The sequence below is a fragment of the Hyperolius riggenbachi genome, chromosome 2 (genome assembly GCF_040937935.1).
Source record: "Hyperolius riggenbachi isolate aHypRig1 chromosome 2, aHypRig1.pri, whole genome shotgun sequence".
Lineage (NCBI taxonomy): Eukaryota > Metazoa > Chordata > Amphibia > Anura > Hyperoliidae > Hyperolius > Hyperolius riggenbachi.
In genome coordinates this window covers 266434565-266460753 of record NC_090647.1, presented here as the reverse complement: position 1 = coordinate 266460753, position 26189 = coordinate 266434565, and the positions used below count along the sequence as shown (strand labels likewise).

At 45.1% G+C, this 26189-nt stretch overlaps 1 protein-coding gene across 4 annotated transcripts in view; it reads right to left on the bottom strand.

Moving 5' to 3' along the window:
* RPH3AL (rabphilin 3A like (without C2 domains)) overlaps positions 1–26189 on the bottom strand; it is a 372551-nt gene that overhangs the window by 7267 nt on the left and 339095 nt on the right. For 2 of the 4 annotated variants that reach the window (XM_068268619.1, XM_068268621.1), the window contains one exon: positions 11307–12232. The exons of the other annotated variants lie outside the window; for them this stretch is intronic. In XM_068268619.1, coding sequence (XP_068124720.1) covers positions 12198–12232 — 35 coding nt within the window. In that variant the 3' untranslated portion in view covers positions 11307–12197. Of the gene's footprint in view, positions 1–11306; positions 12233–26189 lie in introns of those variants that run through there. 4 annotated transcript variants of the gene reach the window in all.

Genomic DNA, 26189 nt, shown 5'->3' with positions numbered 1-26189 from the left:
CCTTTGAAACTTTAAAATCGATTTTCTCAAAAACTATAAGCTCTTTTTGCTAATTTTTTTTCCTCTTGTACCCACTCCCAAGGTGCACATACCCTGTAAATTTGGGGTATGTAGCATGTAAGGAGGCTTTACAAACCACAAAAGTTCGGGTCCCCATTGACTTCCATTATGTTCGGAGTTCGGGTCGAACACCCGAACATCGCGGCCATGTTCGGCCTGTTCGGCCCGAACCCGAACATCTAGATGTTCGCCCAACACTAATCTTCACCCATCAAACTGCTGCCTGCTATGGTGAGAGATGGAATACAGATGAAACACCAGAAGCAGAGCATCATCCTCATTGCTGATGATATGTTATTGACAGTTAGATAACCTTCACTACACAGCATCTTATACTTATTCAGTAGATTCTACAGACCCATAGCTGTCAAAAGGTGCATACACACTGTATACAAAATTCGACTAAGTTGGCCTCTCACAGCAGTCTAAACCAAGAATTCAGCATGCTTACAGGTGTCCTGGGAGCTCCTTTAAACATTCTGCATGCTATATCTTTAAATAACAGGGACCACAAGCACATTGTTCTCCTCCTTACCCATCCCGCCATAGCTTGCTCCATCATGCACTTTGCTAGGCTGGTTACATAGTTACATGCAAAAATACCAAAAGTATGAAACTTTCCTTTCTTGTAGTTACCAATATGCTATGAAAATTCCCCCAACCTCTCCCCCTCCCCTACGAAGCACCATTGACTCTGCTGGTGAACAATGGAACTCTTCAAACACTGCCCCTTTGTTGAACTCACTGCTGTATACACATGGCTGGCAGGATAAAGTCTGTTGAGTCTGTCAACTTGAAGAAGGACTCTGGATGCTGGATCTTGACCATTATGCTACAAAAGACTCTTCGGCCTGGAACTCATGAGCAGTGCTTTTCTAAGTGCTTGTGAATTGAAAAGCTTTTGCTAATGTAATGCTATGGGTGTGATCCCACTTGAGAGATTTGACTTTTTAAAAATCCCCCATAGCATTACATAGCCAAGACCTTTACAAATCACAAGCCTCAGCTGCCTCTTTTCAAAAGGTAGTTGAACTGCTGGTTTGTTGGCCACAGTGTTTGGTAACAAGTGCGTGTCATATTTGACACTTGATGGCATTACCCAGCATTAAAATCAACTGCTGTTCTCAGATGCAACTCTATGGAGGGCCTGGCCAGTGAATGGAAGCAACTGACATGCAGAGAATTTACCACCTTCAGCTGCCCATTGAAAAGTGGCACCTGTGGCTGCTTAACTCTGATGTGGCATAGGATTTATGCCACCTGCTTGTAGCGCTCCTGTCACGATCGCATGCACCCGAGAGGGGGCAGATTAAGCTGTCATATGACAACTGACATCTCCCCTCACTGATCAGGAGCCATGGCAATTGGCTCCTGATCACCTGATCACTACGTTAGCCGGCCGATCATAGCGATCACTATAAGCAGCGGCGGTAGGAGGGCTCTAATGGCAGTGCCGGGCAGAGAGGAGGAGGCTAGAGCTGCTCATCGCTGGAGCTTGGGAGGTGAGTAATGTCTGGTGGCTATAAGGGAGACACCTATCTATATGGGGAACAACCATATCTAGCTATCTATACTGGGGATACCACTGCCTTGCTATTTAAACACCCTCCCCCCATGCAAAAAAATGTTCTTTTGAATGCAAATGTGCACCTAATTGAAGCTAACGGATTTCATTGCTGGCTAAAGTACAAATTACCAGATATACTCCTAGTTAAGTAATTAGTGAGCAAATAAAGGAGCCAATGTTCTCTGCTTTCCCTCTGGATACAGCAGATCCTTTTTGTCTTGTTTGCACAGTGTATAGACTACCAGCACAATCTGATAATTCTGGCGGGCAAAGGCAGGTTTATCAATTAGCAGCTAAATGAAAAGTGAAAAGAAGGTATTTTAATTCTTGAAAACCAGTCAGATGGTTTTAGCTGTTCATTTTATGCTGTTTATAATGCTTGATGAAATTTGTTTATAATACCACCTTAAAAGATACTAGAGCTGAAAAGCTCTGGTTAAAACTGAAGCTGTAGTGGGTAGGGGTAATTAAATACTCACTGCACCTACCATCCCCCACTACTCTTCTCTTGTCAGTCCTGTTCTTTTGGAGGACTTCAAACCTGGACATACTACGCCCTGCATGCGCAGTAAGTCCATTCTGCTTCCCTGTGGCCGCGTAGTGACATCGCAGGACAGGCATTTGCTCGCGCCTGTGTCACAGCGTGAGAGTTGATTGGAGAGGAGGGAGTGCACTCCTGTCCTGTGCCGTCATTCAGTGCTGCTACAAGGGAGCAGAATGGACATATTGTGCATGTATGGTGCATTATGTCCGGGTTGGCGCATTATGTCCGGGTTTTGGAGTAGCGGAAGTCGTCCAGGAGAACGTAGGTTAGGGTGGGGACCCCGAGAGAAGGCTGCACGAGCCGTCCCTGCTACTGAACTGATGTCTCTCTCAATAAGACAAGGGTAAGGTCCCCCAATAAGTTAATAATGTGTAACGCATGGATTTGCTTCCATTATTTGTATTGTGAGATGCATTAGTTCTAATGCACCTGTTCTACTGCTATTTATTTATTTAAGTATTTATATAGCGCCGACATATTACGCAGCGCTGTACAGAGTATATTGTCTTGTCACTAACTGTCCCTCAGAGGGGCTCACAATCTAGTCCCTACCATAGTCATATGTCTATGCATGTATCATGTAGTGCATGTATCATAGTCTAGGGCCAATTTTTGGGGGGAAGCCAATTAACTTATCTGTATGTTTTTGGAATGTGGGAGGAAACCGGAGTGCCTGGAGGAAACCCACGCAGACACGGGGAGAACATACAAACCCCTTGCAGATGTTGACCTGGCTGGGATTCGAACCAGGAACCCAGCGTTGCAAGGCGAGAGCACTAACCACTACGCCACCGTACTGCTATGAGCACAGTTGTGCCTTTAAGAGGCTAGTTGGCCCTATGCAATGTCAGGTGCATCTTGGTTAGATGCGCAACCATTTTCATTTCTTTGTTGAATATAATTGTAACTCTTTTTTCTTTGGGTTGGGTTGTGGTTGTGGGCGGTGTCCCCAGGCAGTGAGAGAACCTGGGGCACCGCCCACACCACGCCCCTTCCCCTTTATATGGCCTGCTGCTCCCAAGGCAATTCTGCAAGCATGTTCCCATATTGCTGGGTGATTTTAAACGTAGGTTAGGGCAGGGACCCCGAGAGAAGGCTGCACCTGCTACTGAACTGATGTCTCTCTCAATAAGACAAGGGTAAGGTCCCCCAATAAGTTAATAATGTGTAATGCATGGATTTGCTTCCATTATTTGTATTGTGAGATGCATTAGTTCTAATGCACCTGTTCTACTGCTATGAGCACAGTTGTGTCTTTAAGAGGCTAGTTAGCCCTATGCAATGTCAGGTGCATCTTGGTTAGTTGCGCGACCATTTTCATTTCTTTGTTGAATATAACAGGAGAACAGGATTGAACAGAGAAGAGCGGCAGGGGACGGAGGTGAGCGAGAGGTGTGGTATTTGATTATTGCCCATTCCCACTACATCTTCAGTTGTTTTTTTTTACCAGAGCCTTTTGGCTCTGGTATCCTTTAAGCAAAATGTGAAAAGTTTTACAGCAAGTTGAAAGAAGACTTTCAGGGCCACAGCTCTTTTTTTCTACACAAAAACACTTTAATTTAAAATGGGATAATATATAATAATATGTAATATATATAATATAATTCTGGTGAGGAGATCCCCATGCCATTTAAAAAACAACAACATTTTCTTCAGTGCAGTAAACAGTATCCAGGCAGCTGCATTAAATTAGAAGCAGTATGATAGACTTTTCACACATGAGAGACATCTTACATTGAATTGTGCAAAATGTCACATTGCTAATAGTAAATCAAACATACTGTGAAGTCCTCCTTGGCAAACTTCGGTGAATCAAGCCCAATCCTTTATTTTATGTCTAAGCAAAATTAAACACTTGACCATTTTCCAATGTTAAAGAATAACTGACAATTTTTTTTAACTTGGAATCTGTTTTATTAATATATCATTTTAAGAAGTCATCAATTCATAATGTAAAACATAGTAGTTTTAAACAAATGAACATCTTAAAAATATGGCACATTTTTTATGATATCTACTGCATGGGTTTTAAAGGAACTAAGAATAAATGGGGAAGATTTTTTTTTGTTTGACTGTGTTTTACTCTAAAATTCTTTAGACAATTTAGTATGACAGAAAAGAAGCGAGACTATAACTTACATTACTAAATACTATAGATTATATTTCAAGACTATTGAAGTAAACAATTTACAGCACCAACAGTAAGAAAACAATAAAAGAAAACATTGAGAGCACACAGAACTGTGAAATCAACAGGATAATCTAGCAATTTAATCAGGCACAAATTACATTTATATTAGGGGTGGGACGACGAATCCGGCGAATCCACGAATCCCTCGAATATTAGGAAATATTCGAGATTCGTGGATTCGAATCCCGACGCCATTTTCCACTACACGAATCCGCCGAATCCCGACGCCGCATCGCCGCGCATCCGCCGCTCGCACTCGTCCTCCTCCGACCTCCTCCGACCCCCCCGCGCCTCCTCCGCTCGCCCCCCCTGCCCGCATCCACTCACCTAGCCATAGCGGAGCGCAGAGCGGCAGACCTCTCGCCGACTTCCTGGTTCCCCCTAGTGACCGGCTCTTACAATGACGTCATTAGTAAGAGCCGGTCCGGCCACTAGAGGGAACAGGGAAGTAACGAAGAGGTCTGCCGCTCTGCGCTCCACGGGAAAGGTGAGTAGATTATGCAGGGGTGAGCGGAGGAGGCACGGGGGACGGAGGGGGCCGTGGGGGGGTTGGCGGGGGAGGGGGGTTCTATCTATCTACCTACCACTATCCCTACCTACCTACAGGCCGCTATACCTACCTACCTACAGGCCCCTATACCTACCTAAAGGCCCCTATACCTACCTAAAGGCCCCTATACCTACCTACCTAAAGGCCCCTATACCTACCTACCTACCTAATGGCCCCTATACCTACCTACCTACAGGCCACTATACCTACCTACAGGCCTCAATACCTACCTACCCACCTACCTACAGGCCCCCTATACATACCTACCTACCTAAAGGCACCTATACCTACCTACCTACCTACCGGACACTATACCTACCTACAGGCAACTATACCTACCTACAGGCCACTATACCTACCTACCTACCGGCCACTATCCTTACCTACCTACAGGCTGCTATACCTACCTACCTACAGGCTGCTATACCTACCTACCTACCTACCTACCTACCTACAGGCCACTATACCTACCTACCTACCTATTGGCCACTATCCTTACCTACCTACAGGCTGCTATACCTACCTACCTACCTACAGGCCGCTATACCCACCTACCTAAAGGCCCCCTATACCTACCTAAAGGCCCCCTATACGTACCTACCTACCTACCTAAAGGCCCCTATACCTACCTACCTACCTAAAGGCCCCTATACCTACCTACAGGCCACTATACCTACCTACAGGCCTCAATACCTACCTACAGGCCCCCTATACGTACCTACCTACCTAAAGGCACCTATACCTGCCTACCTACATACTTACCTATACTTAAGGCCCTATACCCTGCTACCTATACTGAAGGTCCCTTTACCTACCTACCTACACTGAAGGCACATGTACCTTACTACCTATACTGAAGGCCCCTATACCTAGCTACCTACCTATACTGAAGGCACATATACCCTGCTACCTATACTGAAGGCACATATACCCTGCTACCTATACTGAAGGCCCCTATACCTAGTTACCTACCAATACTGAAAGCACATGTACTGTGCTATCTATACTGAAGGCCCCTATACCTTGCTACCGATACTGAAGGCCCCTATACCCTGCTACCTATACTGAAGGCCCCTATACCCTGCTACCTATACTGAAGGCCCCTATACCCTGCTACCTATACTGAAGGCCCCTATACCCTGCTACCTATACTGAAGGCCCATATACCCTGCTACCTATACTGAAGGCCCATATACCCTGCTACCTATACTGAAGGCCCATATACCCTGCTACCTATACTGAAGGCCCATATACCCTGCTACCTATACTGAAGGCCCATATACCCTGCTACCTATACTGAAGGCCCATATACCCTGCTACCTATACTGAAGGCCCATATACCCTGCTACCTATACTGAAGGCCCATATACCCTGCTACCTATACTGAAGGCCCATATACCCTGCTACCTATACTGAAGGCCCATATACCCTGCTACCTATACTGAAGGCCCATATACCCTGCTACCTATACTGAAGGCCCATATACCCTGCTACCTATACTGAAGGCCCATATACCCTGCTACCTATACTGAAGGCCCATAAACCCTGCTACCTATACTGAAGGCCCCTATACCTTGCTACCTATACTGAAAGCTACCAATATTGAAGGCACCCATACCTAGCTAGCTATACTGAAGGCACCTTTACCTCGCTACCTGTGCCTGGGTACCTATACTGCGGGCAACTATACCACGGATCGCACAATTTTTATGTGCAGGATTCGTTAGATTCGGGATTCGAAAGGTTCGAGATATTCGAGAACCTTTTTAGATTCGGATCCGGATTCGGATTCGAAGAAATTGTGGATTCGTCCCATCCCTAATTTATATGATGTAAAGCTAGCTGGTAGAAAGTCATTTCAGCAAGTGGAAAAGTATCTGATTGTTAAACAGGTATTTTTTTGTGTCATGTTACTTATCTTTTATTTAAGAAGTGACTGCAAAGAATTTAAATAATTCTGATCACAGTAATGTTTAAAAACAAATTCAGACACACGACTTTTTAAAGAGAACCCGAGGCGGGGTTCTAACAACAAAATTCCCATACAGAGGCCGGGTCTGCCTATAGAGCCCAGCCTCTGTTGCTATTTAGATTCCCCCTAAGCCCCCTCGGGTCTCGCTGAGCGCAGGGGGGATTTAGGGGGAATCTAAATAGCAACAGAGGCTGGGCTCTATAGGCAGACCCAGCCTCTGTATGGGGATTTTGTTGTTAGAACCCCGCCTCGGGTTCTCTTTAAGGTAGGAAGCACACTTAGCACAATTGCATGCATTTTCCATGAATGTTAAATTGCACAAAAATCATACTGGGATGCGTTTTCCAATGCAATGTTATGTGAGTTAAAATCTCACAGCAAGTTCCTCCTTCCCTCATACTTCATGCAAACTGCATGTGATTCGCATGCATTTTTTGATGCATTTGAGGGAAGGAGGAGGAGTGGAAAACAGATTTGATAATGTATTTTTCACTCTTTAAAATATGAATTAAGAATGCAAAATGAAAACGCATGAAAATCCCAAACAGGAAAATGCAAATGCAGAACCCCCCCCCCCCCCCCCCGCAGAAACATACAGCAGAAAACTCATGGTTTCCACACAGAGAAGTGTGCTCCCAGCCTAAAGGAGATCTATCATCTTAGTAGCCTTAACAGTAAGGGTAGGAAAACACTAGGCAGAAACACTAGCATTGTGGAAAACGCAGCAGACAACACATAATGCAAGTCAATGGGCCACATGGAGAAACGCATATGTTTGCATTGTGCAATGTGCGTTTTTTAAAACGCAGGACTTGCTGCATATTTTTCCAAAACGCATCTCACATAATGCTTGTCAATGGTGAAGCAAGTATTGGGCTTTAGTGCGTTTTTAGCGCGTTTACAAAAAAAACAAAACACCAAGTTTGATGATGCATTTCAGCTTCCTGTTGACTTCTTAGTGATTAGCATAAAACGCTTATCAAAAACGCATACAAAATGCATATGCAATTTATATATGCAAACCACAAACGCATTAAAACGCACGCAAAACGCAAGAAAACGCATGTGCGGAACAAAAATGCGTATGTATTGAAACCACACGCAAACTCACTGAAAAGGCACAAACGCATATGCAACAAAACGTTCACGCACTGCCTAGTGTGTTCCCAACCTCAATGGTGTTTATACTATAAAGTAGACAATCGCGTCTTGAAATCAGGTGCATCTTGCTAGTGCCAGGTAGCTGAAATGTGAGCACACACTCCCCTTCTGATGTTATCCTTCAGCCTCTCTACCAATGCAGAGGTCAGAATTGTGTCACCTGTGGAGTGAGTGGGGATACCATACCTGCATCTCTACGAATGTATGATGCATGAACTATGCATGCATTTCTGCTGAAAATAATGGTGCTTAAGAGCCGGTTCAGACAGGGGTCTGAACCGGCTGGTGTGGCGTCACATTCAAATGCTTCTTCTGCAAGCATTTGGCAGCGTTAAAGCTGATTTTTTTTGTATTCCAAATATTTAGTTGCACCACTCTGACACATACAAAGATAAATAAACACTCCTTCAAGCCTATGAGCATTTCAGTGCATGCTTTTCACCCTTCTGTTTTCATAACTAGGGTTATACAGGCAGGGCCGGGCCTAGACTTTTTGCCGCCTGAGGCAAATTTAGGAAAAAATTGCCGCCGCCGCATACTACTCCCCCCCCCCCCCGTGGGGGGCCACCAAGCCGGAGGGGTAGCGAGCAGGACGGATGTATTGGGCCTAGCGGTGGGGAGGGGGGGGGGGTCGGACCCCTCCCTCGCCTGGGTCCCCGATCTGCGCTCCCCTCCAGCTTAAATAGGAAGCAGCGGATGCCCATTAGTAAGAGGCACGGGCGGGGATGACTCACCTTTTCTGCGTTTTGTATTCTAAGTGGACGGCAATGCAGGAAGTGACGTCAGTGGAGCGCACGCTGGAACGCGGATAAGGTGAGTCCTCCCCGCCCGTGCCTCTTACTATTGGGCATCGGCTGCTTCCTATTTAAGCTGGAGGGGAGCGCAGATCAGGGGACCCAGGCGAGGGAGGGGGGGTCCCTCCCTACCGCTAGGCCCAATACCCCCGTCCTGCTCGCTACCCCTCCGGCTCGGCGCCCTCCCCCCCCCGGACGACCCTAGAAGTTTGCCGCCTGAGGCAAACATTTCACCCCGCATCATGAGCGGGCCGGCCCTGTATACAGGTGGCAGCCATACTTCTGAGCTTAGGAGGAGGTTTTAGATCATGGGTGTGTTTGTAATCAGCTACCCTCCCTCACAGGGGCGTCATCTATGGGAAATCTCACACGAGCTGAGATCACCTACCCTGTGACATAATCAGTAGCAGCCTATGTTTTGTTTTTGATTTTTATCTCCTCCACCAGTCTGACGGATTCGGTCCTGGCAATATGAAAGGAAGGGAGAGGTTCCTCCATTAAATGTAAAATATTTTATATTTGTCATCAGGCAGCTAAAAAAAAGGCTGTTATTTATTATTATAATTTAGAAAATAGATTTTTATTTCTGAAATCTTGTATTTTTAATTTGGGTCCACTTTAAGCAACCCTGGAACCTAGGGTAAATGGTGGGAAACAATGTAATGGTACTGCCCATTCATTTGAATGGGCAGAGCTTAATGATGAGTGCCATGGATGGTGGTAAACATTAAAAAAATGCATGTGAAAAGGCCCTAATAAATCAAATAAATATTGATCATCCCTGGACTCCCTTCACTAAAAGGAAATCCAATGAGGTTAAAGAGAAGATCTGTTCTAGAAACATATGTCAATAAGTGAGGCAGTTATAACACATTCTTACACCTAGAAATTGACTTCAGATTCATATTAAACTAATGAAGCTTGCACTCTCAAGATAAATACATTGTTTGATCATGCACACATTCAGGCTGGATTCACACTTTGCAAATTGCATAATGAACAAAATATAATGAGTGTGAACTGCAATGGAGACTTACATAGACATTAATACAAAGCCTGCATGCAGCGAGAAAGAACAATGCAAAGCTGTGAACAGGCTCATAGATGTGTATGGGCAGCGAGTTGACAGGCAGAATTCTTCTGCAACACAACTGCTTATGTGATCATGGGCCTGATGCATGAAAGCACTGTTATATTACCATGCAGCGACATCACACGACAACATTACCCTTACTACCGACAATCATGTACCCTTAGTTATGAAATTAGCGTGACCCGCGGTTCTCGACTAGCATGACTGTTGCTAAGGTAACCCGCACTACAAACAACGCTTGTTAGTAAAGATGATCTTGCTAGTGGAGTACCTTGGGTCGTGGTAATGGCATAACTCACAAGACACAGTGTTGGCAGTAAGGGTAATGTGGCTGTGCAAAGTCTGTGCATGGCAATATTACCACGCTTCTGTGCAACAACAGTCTATGCCTGGAGATACTTCCGTGCGTTAAATTTCGTCATATTCTAGAAAGAGTAGGAAAGGGTTATCAATCCTCCCCGAATATACAGAGAGTCTGGGAAAAAAGTAAGCAAATTCAGTCTGTCTGTCTGCAATGTCTGTAATTACCTCTGAATTGCTCATAAAAAAATCCCACTACCTCCCGAGTGCCCGATTCCCTTGTTTCTATGGTGGCAGATGTCTATAGGCTGTTGTATCGCACTGTTGCCTGGTAGCTCTCACCTCTTTTACTGGTGGTGGCATGGAGGCAGCAGCCTGGAAAAAGGCAGCCAGCCAGACACAGTGCAAGCACAAGTAAAGTGTGCCCCCCTGAGTCTGACATATAATCATCTACTAGCAGCACGTTTTTGTCTATACTGAAGTTGGGACTGTGTAGAGGATTAGGGCACTAATGATCACTTGATCTCTTTTAACCACTTAAGGATCGGCTGATTATTCTGTGATTTGTGCTGCGTGGGCTCCTCAGCCCCCAGCACAGATCAGGTTTTAGGCAGGGCAATCAGACTTCCCCCCCCCCTTTTTTTCCCACTAGGGGGATGTCCTGTTGGGGGGGTCTGATCGCCGCCGCTGCCTTGTGCCTAGCGGGGGGCTCCTCAAAGCCCCCTCCGCAGCGCTATTCTCCCCTCCCTCTCCTTCCCTCCCTCCCCTTCTCAATGTAGGCGGTACAGGACAGCGATCCATCCTGTACCGCCTCAGATAGGCTTCAACCTATCAGATGGCGGCAATTCCCGGCCAATCAGAGGCCTGGGATCGCCGATCTGTGTGACAGCAGCGCCGTACGATGTAAACACCAGGGATTACGTCCCCGGGTGTTTACATTTAGCCTGCGAGCCGCGATCGGAGGCTCGCAGGCTGTTCACGGAGCCCCCCGCCGTGAACTGACAGGATCAGCCGCTCGAACGGTCGTTTCCATGGAAACCCACATGCGACCAGCCACCGCCTATCAGCATTGGCTGGTCGTTAAGTGGTTAACATGGGCCTGGGCAGGCTGTTGGGGGTGCATGGGAAGTGGACTGGAGCATGTGGTTTTGGTGCATGGGGAGAAGCTTAGCTATAGACTGCAATATTACATTGTGGCTATGGGAAGCCAAAAACCTGAAATTTTGTGCACGATAGAGACGAAAAATACTGGCTTTAAAAGGTTTAACATAATTGGAAGAGATTTAATGAGATGCATCACATAAAAATACATAAGTATACAAGAACACAAATATTTACAACCCAAAAAGGAGAACAGTAGATTTATAATATATTTTCAGAGACACACGGTTGGGCCATTTTATGAAGGGCTGGTGGAATGACATTCACAGCACACTTATGCATACCAATGAATTTTCCTGAATGCGAATGCTGACATACTGTATGCAACTACACAAATGTGTCGGGCATTAGAATCCGTGTTTTTTTCTGCATCAAATCTCCATAGAAATGGCAGACAGGAAACATTCATCTTTTAGAATTATGATGAATATTATCAGCCTATTTTGCAGCGTGAGAAGTGGAATGAATCCAGATGTTTTCAAAAGAATACATTTGTTGATGAAATATAAATAAATGAAACCTTCCAAATGTGATTATGTGACTTACTAAAGGTGAGTATTGTGCAAACCCAACATGCATCCTTCTATAAACTGGCCCCTACATCACTTACAAAGTTTCTTATATCTAACCGACTAAAATTCCCTGATGAAATACTTATGGATGACTCTCCTGGGCAGCTGAAAGCAATGCAGAACATATAGGAGGTGTGTCCATGACATGACGCTTGGTGGAAAGTCTGCTGACATCTTGAGTGATGCAGTTGATTTGAAGAATAAAAGGTCTAAGTGATTTCCTTCAAGACATTCAGCGTCGTAAATTTGCATTTCCACGATGTTTACCTTGGAGGTACAAAGCATAGAGAGGATAAACAATTATATGAACATGTTTTCTGTGACTGTTATTTTGTATAGATAGATAGATAGGAAAGTTGATCTGTACCAGGAATAACAAAGGTTAATTTGGAAGAGTTTCACCAGCTGCATACACGTTACAGGTGTCTGGTGCTAAACCTCGGGTTGCGGATTTACATTTGTGGAATATATACTAACCTGGGTAGTTTGCATTTCTTGAATAATTGTTTGCTGTGTAAAATAATGAAAGTTGTACATTTTCAGTTGTGAGCAATTGATTAAGACATCTGTGATGTTACCCTCACCCTCGCTTACACCACCACAAGCTACAATGTATATGATCATCTTTCTCTTGCAGTGCTACTATGGAGCACTGCAAGGAGCAGATTTAGGCTCAGTTATAATTGAAACTCATGAAAGCACAAATATACTCTTAGTGACAACACATAAAACAAGAGGCGTTACACAATACATACAGCAATACACATAATGTTCAAATCTGCATTATTTTATATATTGAACATCTTCAAGTTTATACATTGTTTATATCATTGTTAGTTTTGTCTACATTTCTTATCTTTGTGCTCCTGTTCTAACTTTGTGTGAGACAATTTCAGTTTTCTACCATGCAACCAATCCAAAATTATAAATTGTCTTTACTTCAACTTGCAGAAACAAAAACTCGTGGTTGTCCAAGTTTAGGGCCCGTTTCCACTGTTGCGACGCGATTTCGCCGGCATCCCGACGCTTGTAAAAACGCATGCGGATGCGTTTCCGCATGCGTTTTTACCCGCGATTTCGCATGGCAGGGTGCAATGCGAGATTAACCATGACTCTGCCAGGGCAAAATAACATTGAAAAAGGTGCGAAATCGCACGCGAATCGCGGGTAAAAACGCATGTAAAAATGCATGCGTTTTTCCTATTAAATACATTAGCGGCGATTCGCATGGATTCCCGACGCAGGCGAATTCTGTGGGTCCCGTCGTGCAGATTTGGCCCGCCGCCAAATCGCTCCCGCACGCCGCACATATGGAAACAGCCCCGGCCACTTCAATGTACCAAGCGAATCCGCATGTCGGCGCTGCATGCGGATTCGCTATGGTGGAAACGAGCCCTTAGATCTACTGTTAGAAAAACTTAAAAATGGGCTACACTTTTGTTTAATTTTAGTAATGACTTGCTATCTCAAACAATTAAGAAAAAAATAAATAATGGGATGTATGCCTCTTTAATCTCTGCTGAAAGAAAAGAAAGAAAACAGCTGTAAATGACGCACCATCTTAAAGTGACTATAAAGTCAAAATGAAAGATGTTATACATGCAGTTCTACAAAAAAGTTATACCAAGTGCAGGGGGGTATGAAGTGTAACTCACACTCAGAGTCCCCCTATGCAGCCACTTTTGGCGCTTAGCCCGGCACAATTGCAGACGAGTGTACAGAGAATGCCACAGATCTCTGAGAAAATTGTGATGCCATAAGATCACGGCAGTTGAAGCTGCAGGAGCCAACGGCATAAAACATTAATGCTAATCATAGAAAATAAACTCAGGAGAAAGGGGGGCATGGATATATGGTGAGGAGTCAGAAGCACAATATGAAAAATGTAAAGGAAAAACTGTAAAATGTAAAATACATGAAAACACCTACATAGAAGACATACAGTACATTTCTTCAAGACTAAAATACACAATAAATTACTTTTTTTCCTATGTCACAGTCACCGGAATATATAAGATCTGATATCAGATCTGATCTGAAAAAATAATTTATAATGCATTTTACTCATGGACAAATGTATACCATATACATATATATTTACAGGTTTACCATAGTGGTCATTTAAAGAGGCCAGATTATGCTTAGCTGTATGCCTAGGCATTAACTGACTATTACAGTTATACCGTACAAAGTACAATTTTGCTAGTATTCAGCTTCACATGAGCAAGCAGTTATACCATAATGCATCACTTCAGAAAAGCCAGGCATACACTCAAAACTTCTTGTTTAGCACACCTATAGCCTGGTTGTTTCTTCTTCTTTTTTTTAATTAATATTGTTGAGGGGCATCCTCATTGTAAGGTGTGGAATGCTATTGCTCTATGGTGGGCTTGTAAGGGATAGCAGTCACTAGTTACATTAAAGTGAACCTCCAGACTAAAAATCTGTTCAGCAGCACGGAAAAGGGCTTGGTGTTTCTTTAACAGTTTCACAGCATCAGAACTTTGTTTTTCTTACCCAAGCCTCATTTTTTGCTGCACAGAAACTAAGCTCCACCCCATCAAAGAAAACTGCCTGGGCATTTGTCCCCTGATGCTGTGCAAACCATGATGGGAATTCTGATGTTATTGTTCTCGTTCTGCTGTTTTGGCGCGAATTTGTTTTTTTTAGGAGGAAGAACAAGGCCTATGAAGAAAAGAACACCTTGCCTACTGTGAATCATGGCGGGGGTCAGTCATGCTTTGGGGTTGTTTTGCTTCTGCAGGTACAGGGAAGCTTCAGCGTGCAAGGTACCGTGAATTATTTTCAGTACCAGGGGATATTGGAAGAAAATGTGATGCAGTCCGTCACAAACCTGAGGCTTGGGAGATATTGGACCTTTCAACAGGACAATGATCCCAAGAATACCTCCAAGTCCAGTAGGCTAGAGCATGGTTGCAGATTAAAGGCTGGAACATTTTGGAGTGGCCATCGCAGTCACCAGACTTAAATCCAATTGAGAACCTCTGGTGGGACTTAAAGCAGTAGGATCAGCCATACTATGCCAGAGAAAAAAACCACATATATAAGTAGATAAATACTTGATCTACTTACATAACACATGTATTACACTGTCCACGTTTTGATTTCAGTGAATGTTATATAGTAAATGATGAGAATTCTGTTCCTGGTGGGGGCCATGTCTTTTGCCCACAGTTAAGGCTACCTCGTGATGTCATTTCTGCCCTTTACTTTTTTTCTTGTCTCCTCCAATCGCTGAGTCGCCTCAGCCTTGCTTGTAAACACAAGTGAGTAGGGGATTAGGTTTCAGATAAGGAGCTGGGAGGGAAATAAAGGGAAGAGGAGGAATAGATTATAGATAAAAAGAACCCCCAGCATGCAATTCTTTGGCACCGACTACTAAAGGGCCAGTGCTCCTTAAGTATGTGATAACTCCAAATCATAACAGCAGAAAAAGTTTTGAAAGTTTTGAATGCAGGATTAGCATCTTTATCACTTAATACACTCAGACCAGTTGCTGTTGAAATTTGATTTTTATGGTGACGATACGGCTTTAAAGAAAGCAGTTGCAGCGCGCAAGCCTAAGAATGTGACTGAACTGGAGGCTTTTGCCCATGAAGAATGGGCTAAGATACCCGTAGATCTCTGCAAGACAGTTGTGTCAAGTTATGCTTCACGTTTAAAAGCTGTTATAACTGGAAAAGAATTGTTGTACTAAGTACTAAAAATGAATGTCACTTGGGGGTTGAATAAAACTGATAATGATGTGAGCACAGGAAAGACATTTGTTGTTACTTCATTATAAATGTTATATTTGTCTGACTTACAAGTGCCTCTTTGATTTAATTGTAAACAAGATGACTGAAATGCTCAAAATCAATGTCAAACTGGCCAAAACACTCCATTTCAGTGGGGGTTGAATAATTTTGAACACAACTGGTATCTATTTTAATTAACATAACTAATGTAACTTAATGACAGTATGTTTGTTTAGGCTGAAGTTCCTCTTTAAGAGGAGCCAAAACCACTAGATAAAGTTTGCATAATTCAATCTGCTGAAGAGATGCTTACAAATACCTACCACATTAGGAAGGCAAAAGTGTACTTTGCATACTTTATTTTTCTGCAAGGGACATTCAGATTTCGGATCTCCTATTGGTTTTGATGCTTTATATTCAAATCATAGAATTCAAAGAGCCTTGAATTACTGACAAACTGACAAGAAAGATTTACAACCATTTCAATGCACAATTTTCATTTTTATATCTTGAAATTACTGGAAAAGAAACATCTATTCTAAAATAAATCCTCCTCTCTCCATTCTCACTTCTAAAAATATTTAATTCACTAAAGCATGAATATTTCTCAATGCTTTGTTAAATGATACAAAAAAAAAAGCTTGGAGGAAAGATACGGGGCACGTATACCCCAGAGAATGTAACACAGACTGGTTCAATCAATAAAATATCATAATTTTTATTAGAATATCAAAAAAGTAAGTAAAACAAGATTGTTCTCCTAAAACACCGGCGGTGGTTGATCAGACCACCCCGCACTCACACAACGCACTCCACTAACCCCGCCAGCCACAGCTCACCCCAACAAACATAATGAGTTTTAATGCTATATAGCGATTCCCCTGAGAATGTCACTCAAGCAACGGAGAGCAACACTTTCCTAATCCGCAAAGGAATTTGTGCATGTCCATAGGGCAACCGATGACTGCCCTCTTCACCAAGGCTCAGTTTAACACAGAGCCAGCAGATAGTGGTAACTTGTCAGATGCAGCTACATGCAGTCATTAATCCAGGCGTTCATAAGCCAACATAGCAAGTAAAGCACTTAGGATATAAATGCAAGCACAGTCATATGGATCAGAGTGGATAAATGACAGGAAGCCGACGCTGTATGCAGATGAGCAAAGCAAAGCAGAAGCAGTTCATGCAAGCTAACAGTTTGTGCTATACAGTACCGAGTCCTCGGTGTCCAGCCTCCAAGTTTAGAGTCACTGTATCCACAGGATATGTGCAAGATATGTAGTCCCAGGCAAATCCCATGCGGTTGCGGAGTAATGGACTCTGAGTGCCATGCAAGTGACACCCAGGTTGTTGCAGGAGTTGTGGGGAGCTGAGCAGGTCCGCTGGTGCAGAGAGCGGGCGGGAGCGTCAGGGTAGCAGCCAGCCACTCGCCAATCATACCACATGTAGCCACGACATGTTTCACCGGACACTTCCGGTTTCCTCAGGTGGGTGTGGTAAAAACAAGCAACACAACATGAACCCTGCATAACCTATAAGAAGACATCCAACCAATCGGAGCGCGCCGCACCCGGCCACACCCACCCCACATCCCTCACGAAGGAGGGCGGGGGAGAAGCCGAAGCTGTTAAATGATAGCATAGAACATTGAGATTATTCAGGTTATTTTCTTGTGATGATTAGGTTGTTCCAATAACAGACCACCAGCGTGATAGAAATGTAAGATACAGGTGTATACATACATATGCTGGAAGGTGTACATCTGTCCCAGAGTAAAATGTATTATAAATTACTTTTTACTAATTAGCTGTCACTTACAGTAGCTATTGTTGATCTGCCTGGATGGCAGCTGCTCACTCCAACTGTCCAAAACCTGTCAAAATTGTCAAATTGACAGTACCTATCATAAGTGACAGCAACATAGAAAAAAAAAGTAATTTACAGTACATTTTACTCTGTGACAAATGTACATATTTTAGCTATGTATTTTAAATTATACTTTTTTTTGCCATCCACAAACCCAGAAGCGAGATGGCACACCATCCAAATGTTTTTAGGAGCATGACAAATGATGATCTGGCTAATTATCATCACAACAACAGAAAGTTCAAGTATCGTCAGCAGATTAACTTTTAAAAGCACAGCTTTTTAGCGTGCCATCCACATGGCAATTGTTTTTTTTTGGAGCTTCAAAGAGCTCCCCTTTATCAGGGCAAATACATTTACATGCCTTGATAAAGGGAGACCCCCTTTGAGGCCCCCAAAACAATTGTTGATGGGTGTCAAGTAGTGTTGGGCGAACAGTGTTCGCCACTGTTCGGGTTCTGCAGAACATCACCCTGTTCGGGTGATGTTCGGGTTCGGCCGAACACCTGATGGTGTTCGGCCAAACTGTTCGGCCATATGGCCGAACTAAGAGCGCATGGCCGAACGTTACCCGAACGTTCGGCTAGCGCTGTGATTGGCCGAACGGGTCACGTGTAGTGTTGGGCGAACATCTAGATGTTCGGGTTCGGGCCGAACATGGCCGAACTCCGAACATTATGGAAGTCAATGGGGACCCGAACTTTCGTGCTTTGTAAAGCCTCCTTACATACTACATACCCCAAATTTACAGGGTATGTGCACCTTGGGAGTGGGTACAAGAGGAAAAAAAATTTAGCAAAAAGAGCTTATAGTTTTTGAGAAAATCGATTTTAAAGTTTCAAAGGGAAAACTGTCTTTTAAATGCGGGAAATGTCTGTTTTCTTTGCACAGGTAACATGCTTTTTGTCGGCATGCAGTCATAAATGTAATACATATTAGAGGTTCCAGGAAAAGGGACCGGTAACGCTAACCCAGCAGCAGCACACGTGATGGAACAAGAGGAGGGTGGCGCAGGAGGAGAAGGCCACGCTTTGAGACACAACAACCCAGGCCTTGCATGAGGACAAGAAGCGTGCGGATAGCAATTTGCATTTTGTCGCCATGCAGTCATAAATGTAATACAGATGAGAGGTTCAATAAACAGGGACCGGAAACGCTAACCCATCACAGATGTTCATTGTTCATGTTACTTGGTTGGGGTCCGGGAGTGTTGCGTAGTCGTTTCCAATCCAGGATTGATTCATTTTAATTTGAGTCAGACGGTCTGCATTTTCTGTGGAGAGGCGGATACGCCGCCGATCTGTGACGATGCCTCCGGCAGCACTGAAACAGCGTTCCGACATAACGCTGGCTGCCGGGCAAGCCAGCACCTCTATTGCGTACATTGCCAGTTTGTGCCAGGTGTCTAGCTTCGATACCCAATAGTTGAAGGGTGCAGATGGATTGTTCAACACAGCTACGCCATCTGACATGTAGTCCTTGACCATCTTCTCCAGGCGATCGGTGTTGGAGGTGGATCTGCACGCTTGCTGTTCTGTGTGCTGCTGCATGGGTGTCAGAAAATTTTCCCACTCCAAGGACACTGCCGATACCATTCCCTTTTGGGCACTAGCTGCGGCTTGTGTTGTTTGCTGCCCTCCTGGTCGTCCTGGGTTTGCGGAAGTCAGTCTGTCGGCGTACACCTGGCTAGAGGAGGGGGAGGATGTCAATCTCCTCTCTAAAGTCTCCACAAGGGCCTGCTGGTATTCTTCCATTTTGACCTGTCTGGCTCTTTCTTCAAGCAGTTTTGGAACATTGTGTTTGTACCGTGGATCCAGAAGGGTATAAACCCAGTAATTGGTGTTGTCCAGAATGCGCACAATGCGTGGGTCGCGTTCAATGCAGTCCTAGGCCGAAGAGGTCATAGCCTAGGGTCACAAAACCTGTTTATTGGGCAATTTCAATGGTGGCGAGTCTGACGTACATAAATCGCAGCAATGGCCGTTAGCAACGTCTGAATCTCACGAAATGTCTCATGCAGGTAGAAGACATATTGTTAGACTTGGGCTCCAAAGATGGGTTCCCTACATCTCTGCAAACCAGAGTTACAGGGCTCCAAATTTGGTAAAATCCCCCATAGGCTTTCATTGGGCCTCCTATTTACAGTTCCAAAATCTCACATCTTTTCAAAGGGCAATTACTCAGCAGTGGCAAATTTTCTAGCATTGTAGGGACCCTTAGGGGGAACATGACTGGTGAGTTTCGGGCCCCTAGGCCGAAGAGGTCATAGCCTAGGGTCACAAAAACCTGTTTATTGGGGCTATTTCAATGGTAGTGATGGTGACGTACATAAATCGCAGCAATGGCCGTTAGCAAAGTCTGAATCTCACGAAATGTCTCATGCAGGTAGAAGACATATTGTTAGACTTGGATTCCAAAGATGGGGTCCCTACATCTCTGCAAACCAGAGTTACAGGGGTCCAAAATTGGTAAAATCCCCCATAGGATTTCATTGGCTCCCTATTTCACTTTCCAAAATCTCACATCTTTTCAAAGGGCAATGGCTCAGCAGTACCAAATTTTCTAGCATTGTAGGGACCCTTAGGGGGAACATGACTGGTGAGTTTCGGGCCCCTAGGCCGAAGAGGTCATAGCCTAGGGTCACAAAAACCTGTTTATTGGGGCTATTTCAATGGTAGTGATGGTGACGTACATAAATCGCAGCAATGGCCGTTAGCAAAGTCTGAATCTCACGAAATGTCTCATGCAGGTAGAAGACATATTGTTAGACTTGGATTCCAAAGATGGGGTCCCTACATCTCTGCAAACCAGAGTTACAGGGGTCCAAAATTGGTAAAATCCCCCATAGGATTTCATTGGCTCCCTATTTCACTTTCCAAAATCTCACATCTTTTCAAAGGGCAATGGCTCAGCAGTACCAAATTTTCTAGCATTGTAGGGACCCTTAGGGGGAACATGACTGGTGAGTTTCGGGCCCCTAGGCCGAAGAGGTCATAGCCTAGGGTCACAAAAACCTGTTTATTGGGGCTATTTCAATGGTAGTGATGGTGACGTACATAAATCGCAGCAATGGCCGTTAGCAAAGTCTGAATCTCACGAAATGTCTCATGCAGGTAGAAGACATATTGTTAGACTTGGATTCCAAAGATGGGGTCCCTACATCTCTGCAAACCAGAGTTACAGGGGTCCAAAATTGGTAAAATCCCCCATAGGATTTCATTGGCTCCCTATTTCACTTTCCAAAATCTCACATCTTTTCAAAGGGCAATGGCTCAGCAGTACCAAATTTTCTAGCATTGTAGGGACCCTTAGGGGGAACATGACTGGTGAGTTTCGGGCCCCTAGGCCGAAGAGGTCATAGCCGAGGGTCACAAAAACCTGTTTATTGGGGCTATTTCAATGGTAGTGATGGTGACGTACATAAATCGCAGCAATGGCCGTTAGCAAAGTCTGAATCTCACGAAATGTCTCATGCAGGTAGAAGACATATTGTTAGACTTGGATTCCAAAGATGGGGTCCCTACATCTATGCAAACCAGAGTTACAGGGGTCCAAAATTGGTAAAATCCCCCATAGGATTTCATTGGCTCCCTATTTCACTTTCCAAAATCTCACATCTTTTCAAAGGGCAATGGCTCAGCAGTACCAAATTTTCTAGCATTGTAGGGACCCTTAGGGGGAACATGACTAGTGAGTTTCGGGCCCCTAGGCCGAAGAGGTCATAGCCTAGGGTCACAAAAACCTGTTTATTGGGGCTATTTCAATGGTAGTACATAAATCGCAGCAATGGCCGTTAGCAAAGTCTGAATCTCACGAAATGTCTCATGCAGGTAGAAGACATATTGTTAGACTTGGATTCCAAAGATGGGGTCCCTACATCTCTGCAAACCAGAGTTACAGGGGTCCAAAATTGGTAAAATCCCCCATAGGATTTCATTGGCTCCCTATTTCACTTTCCAAAATCTCACATCTTTTCAAAGGGCAATGGCTCAGCAGTACCAAATTTTCTAGCATTGTAGGGACCCTTAGGGGGATCATGACTGGTGAGTTTTGCCACTGCTGAGCCATTGCCCTTTGAAATGGTGTGAGATTTTGGAACGGTAAATAGGAGGCCCAATGAAAGCCTATGGGGGATTTTACCAATTTTGGACCCCTGTAACTCTGGTTTGCAGAGATGTAGGGACCCCATCTTTGGAATCCAAGTCTAACAATATGTCTTCTACCTGCATGACACATTTCGTGAGATTCAGACTTTGCTAACGGCCATTGCTGCGATTTATGTACGTCACCATCACTACCATTGAAATAGCCCCAATAAACAGGTTTTTGTGACCCTAGGCTATGACCTCTTCGGCCTAGGGGCCAGAAACTCACCAGTCATGTTCCCCCTAAGGGTCCCTACAATGCTAGAAAATTTGGTACTGCTGAGCCATTGCCCTTTGAAAAGATGTGAGATTTTGGAAAGTGAAATAGGGAGCCAATGAAATCCTATGGGGGATTTTACCAATTTTGGACCCCTGTAACTCTGGTTTGCAGAGATGTAGGGACCCCATCTTTGGAATCCAAGTCTAACAATATGTCTTCTACCTGCATGAGACATTTCGTGAGATTCAGACTTTGCTAACGGCCATTGCTGCGATTTATGTACGTCACCATCACTACCATTGAAATAGCCCCAATAAACAGGTTTTTGTGACCCTAGGCTATGACCTCTTCGGCCTAGGGGCCCGAAACTCACCAGTCATGTTCCCCCTAAGGGTCCCTACAATGCTAGAAAATTTGGTACTGCTGAGCCATTGCCCTTTGAAAAGATGTGAGATTTTGGAAAGTGAAATAGGGAGCCAATGAAATCCTATGGGGGATTTTACCAATTTTGGACCCCTGTAACTCTGGTTTGCAGAGATGTAGGGACCCCATCTTTGGAATCCAAGTCTAACAATATGTCTTCTACCTGCATGAGACATTTCGTGAGATTCAGACGTTGCTAACGGCCATTGCTGCGATTTATGTACGTCAGACTCGCCACCATTGAAATTGCCCAATAAACAGGTTTTGTGACCCTAGGCTATGACCTCTTCGGCCTAGGACTGCATTGAACGCGACCCACGCATTGTGCGCATTCTGGACAACACCAATTACTGGATTTATACCCTTCTGGATCCACGGTACAAACACAATGTTCCAAAACTGCTTGAAGAAAGAGCCAGACAGGTCAAAATGGAAGAATACCAGCAGGCCCTTGTGGAGACTTTAGAGAGGAGATTGACATCCTCCCCCTCCTCTAGCCAGTTGTACGCCGACAGACTGACTTCCGCAAACCCAGGACGACCAGGAGGGCAGCAAACAACACAAGCCGCAGCTAGTGCCCAAAAGGGAATGGTATCGGCAGTGTCCTTGGAGTGGGAAAATTTTCTGACACCCATGCAGCAGCACACAGAACAGCAAGCGTGCAGATCCACCTCCAACACCGATCGCCTGGAGAAGATGGTCAAGGACTACATGTCAGATGGCGTAGCTGTGTTGAACAATCCATCTGCACCCTTCAACTATTGGGTATCGAAGCTAGACACCTGGCACAAACTGGCAATGTACGCAATAGAGGTGCTGGCTTGCCCGGCAGCCAGCGTTATGTCGGAACGCTGTTTCAGTGCTGCCGGAGGCATCGTCACAGATCGGCGGCGTATCCGCCTCTCCACAGAAAATGCAGACCGTCTGACTCAAATTAAAATGAATCAATCCTGGATTGGAAACGACAACGCAACACTCCCGGACCCCAACCAAGTAACATGAACAATGAACATCTGTGATGGGTTAGCGTTTCCAGTCCCTGTTTATTGAACCTCTCATCTGTATTACATTTATGACTGCATGGCGACAAAATGCAAATTGCTATCCGCACGCTTCTTGTCCTCATGCAAGGCCTGGGTTGTTGTGTCTCAAAGCGTGGCCTTCTCCTCCTGCGCCACCCTCCTCTTGTTCCATCACGTGTGCTGCTGCTGGGTTAGCGTTACCGGTCCCTTTTCCTGGAACCTCTTATATGTATTACATTTATGACTGCATGCCGACAAAAAGCATGTTACCTGTGCAAAGAAAACAGACATTTCCCGCATTTAAAAGACAGTTTTCCCTTTGAAACTTTAAAATCGATTTTCTCAAAAACTATAAGCTCTTTTTGCTAATTTTTTTTTCCTCTTGTACCCACTCCCAAGGTGCACATACCCTGTAAATTTGGGGTATGTAGCATGTAAGGAGGCTTTACAAAGCACAAAAGTTCGGGTCCCCATTGACTTCCATTATGTTCGGAGTTCGGGTCGAACACCCGAACATCGCGGCCATGTTCGGCCTGTTCGGCCCGAACCCGAACATCTAGATGTTCGCCCAACACTAGTGTCAAGTTGATGGCACAACTAATCGTTTTGTTGAGCCCCAGCATAAGATGCAATTATGCTGCCGGACCCCACCCCTTTTTTTTTTTTAAGTACTTCCCTTCCAGGTTACAATGCCCTACTATGCAGGATTCAGGAATACATATACAGTACATTATAAAGTTCATTGTATTATTGGTTAATAACCAGTTTTGCAAAAAGAGAGGGGTTGATTTGCACCAACACCATCAACAGTTAGTGACATGGCTAATATATACTCCGTAACGTTCTGCAGAAGATATTAGCTCTATATAAATACATAATAATAATAATAATAATATGGTAGGACATTAGACTATGACTAAATGCTGTGGGCACATGGGGACACACACAGAGTGGGAACACAGAGATGCACAAGTTGGGCACACAGGGTGGGAACACAGACGCACTCAAGGTGAGAACACAGACACACTTGGGGTGTGAACACAGAGACGCTCTCAGGGTGGGAACACAGACGCACTCAGCAGAAACGCACTCAGGGTGGGAACACAGACGCACTCAGCAGAAACGCACTTAGGGTGGGAACACAGACGCACTCAGCAGAAACGCACTCAGGGTGGGAACACAGACGCACTCAGCAGAGACGCACTCAGGGTGGGAACACAGACGCACTCAGCAGAGACGCACTCAGGGTGGGAACACAGACACACTCAGCAGAGACGCACTCGGGGTGGGAACACAGACGCACTCAGCAGAGACGCACTCGGGGTGGGAACACAGACGCACTCAGCAGAGACGCACTCAGGGTGGGAACACAGACGCACTCAGCAGAGACGCACTCAGGGTGGGAACACAGACGCACTCAAAACAAACAAAAAAAAAACTGCTGCGCTCCCTCCTGGCGAAATTAATTAGACCGGCAGGAGGGTTAAACCCTCCAAAGACCAGGCCTTTTAATTGTTAATTGGCCACTGCAGTTTTAAGGCCAAGCTGCAGGGCCGCACAACACAGCACATAAGTGATTCCCCCCCCCCCCCCCTTTTCCCTCCACCATCAGAGCTCTTTGTTGGTGGGGTCTGATGTGTTTTTTTTTTTTTTTTAAATAAATATTTATGTTGGTTTTGTAAAATTTTTTTTTTTACTATACATTTTTTTCTAACCCCCCCCCCCCCCCAGCCAGCCAATCCTGGCGATTGGCTGTCATAGGCTCTTGTCCCCCAGTGGGACAGCCATGTTACACGGCTGTCCCCAGTACAGCGCTGCTGCTGATCGCAGCGCTGTACTAACTGTAAAGACAGCAGTTTTGTTGTCTCACAGTCTCCCGAGCCGCAGTCGCCGCTCGGAGACTGAAGGCGGGGCGGAGCTCCGCCCCCGAGCAGGAGATGTGCGCGCAGCCTGCGCGCGATCTCCTGCAAAATGCAGCCCCAGGACTTGATGCCAATTGGTGTTAGGCGGTCCTGGGGCTGCCGCCGCGACCACGCCCATGGGTGTGGAGCGGTCTTCAGGTAGTTAAAGGAGTCATCAGGCAATGTATCTTATGTGAAACATGCATGCCTGCGTGTAACTAACCTTTTTTAGAGATGGATCGCCCCCTTCGTTCCCCTGGGAAATGTATCAATTCTGCGTGGTAAGCTCCGGTCGGGGACCCGACCTTGAGGTCAGGCTCCTCTGCGACCCGGAATTGCATTGGCAACGCCGGCACAGTATTACTATTGAGGCTGAGCGGACGCTGGTGCAGAGAGCTTTCAATGCGTGCTGCCGTACGTTCACGTACGGCTGCGCACGCGTACTGAGCTGCTGGAGGAGGGTTTGAGCTTGCTTTGTCACTTGCAAGCCAAACCCTCCATTCAGCCAGTAAGTCAAACTGCTCAAATAATGTCTTAGCCTCTGCCTGCCTGCGCATCTCCTGCACGGATGATCTGTGCTGGGAGCGCGCACCAGGCTTGGCGGAGGCTGAAGGGAGTTAAATGAAGGCAGTGGGAGTGTTTAGTGGGCGGCAGCTAAAGCGGAGGGTTTGACTTGCGAATGACAAAGGCAAGCTCAAACCCTCCTCCTGGGCTCTAGTACGTGTGTGCAGCCGTGACTGAAAGAACAGAAGCGCGCATTGCGGACAAACTTCCCCCTGCGTTCCACATAAAGGAAAGGGGAAGTTGGCATAATGAAAAGGCTGAATAACTTCCGGGGCATGTTATTCTAATGGCCCGAATATCAGAGCCAGGGAAGGGTGTTGAACAA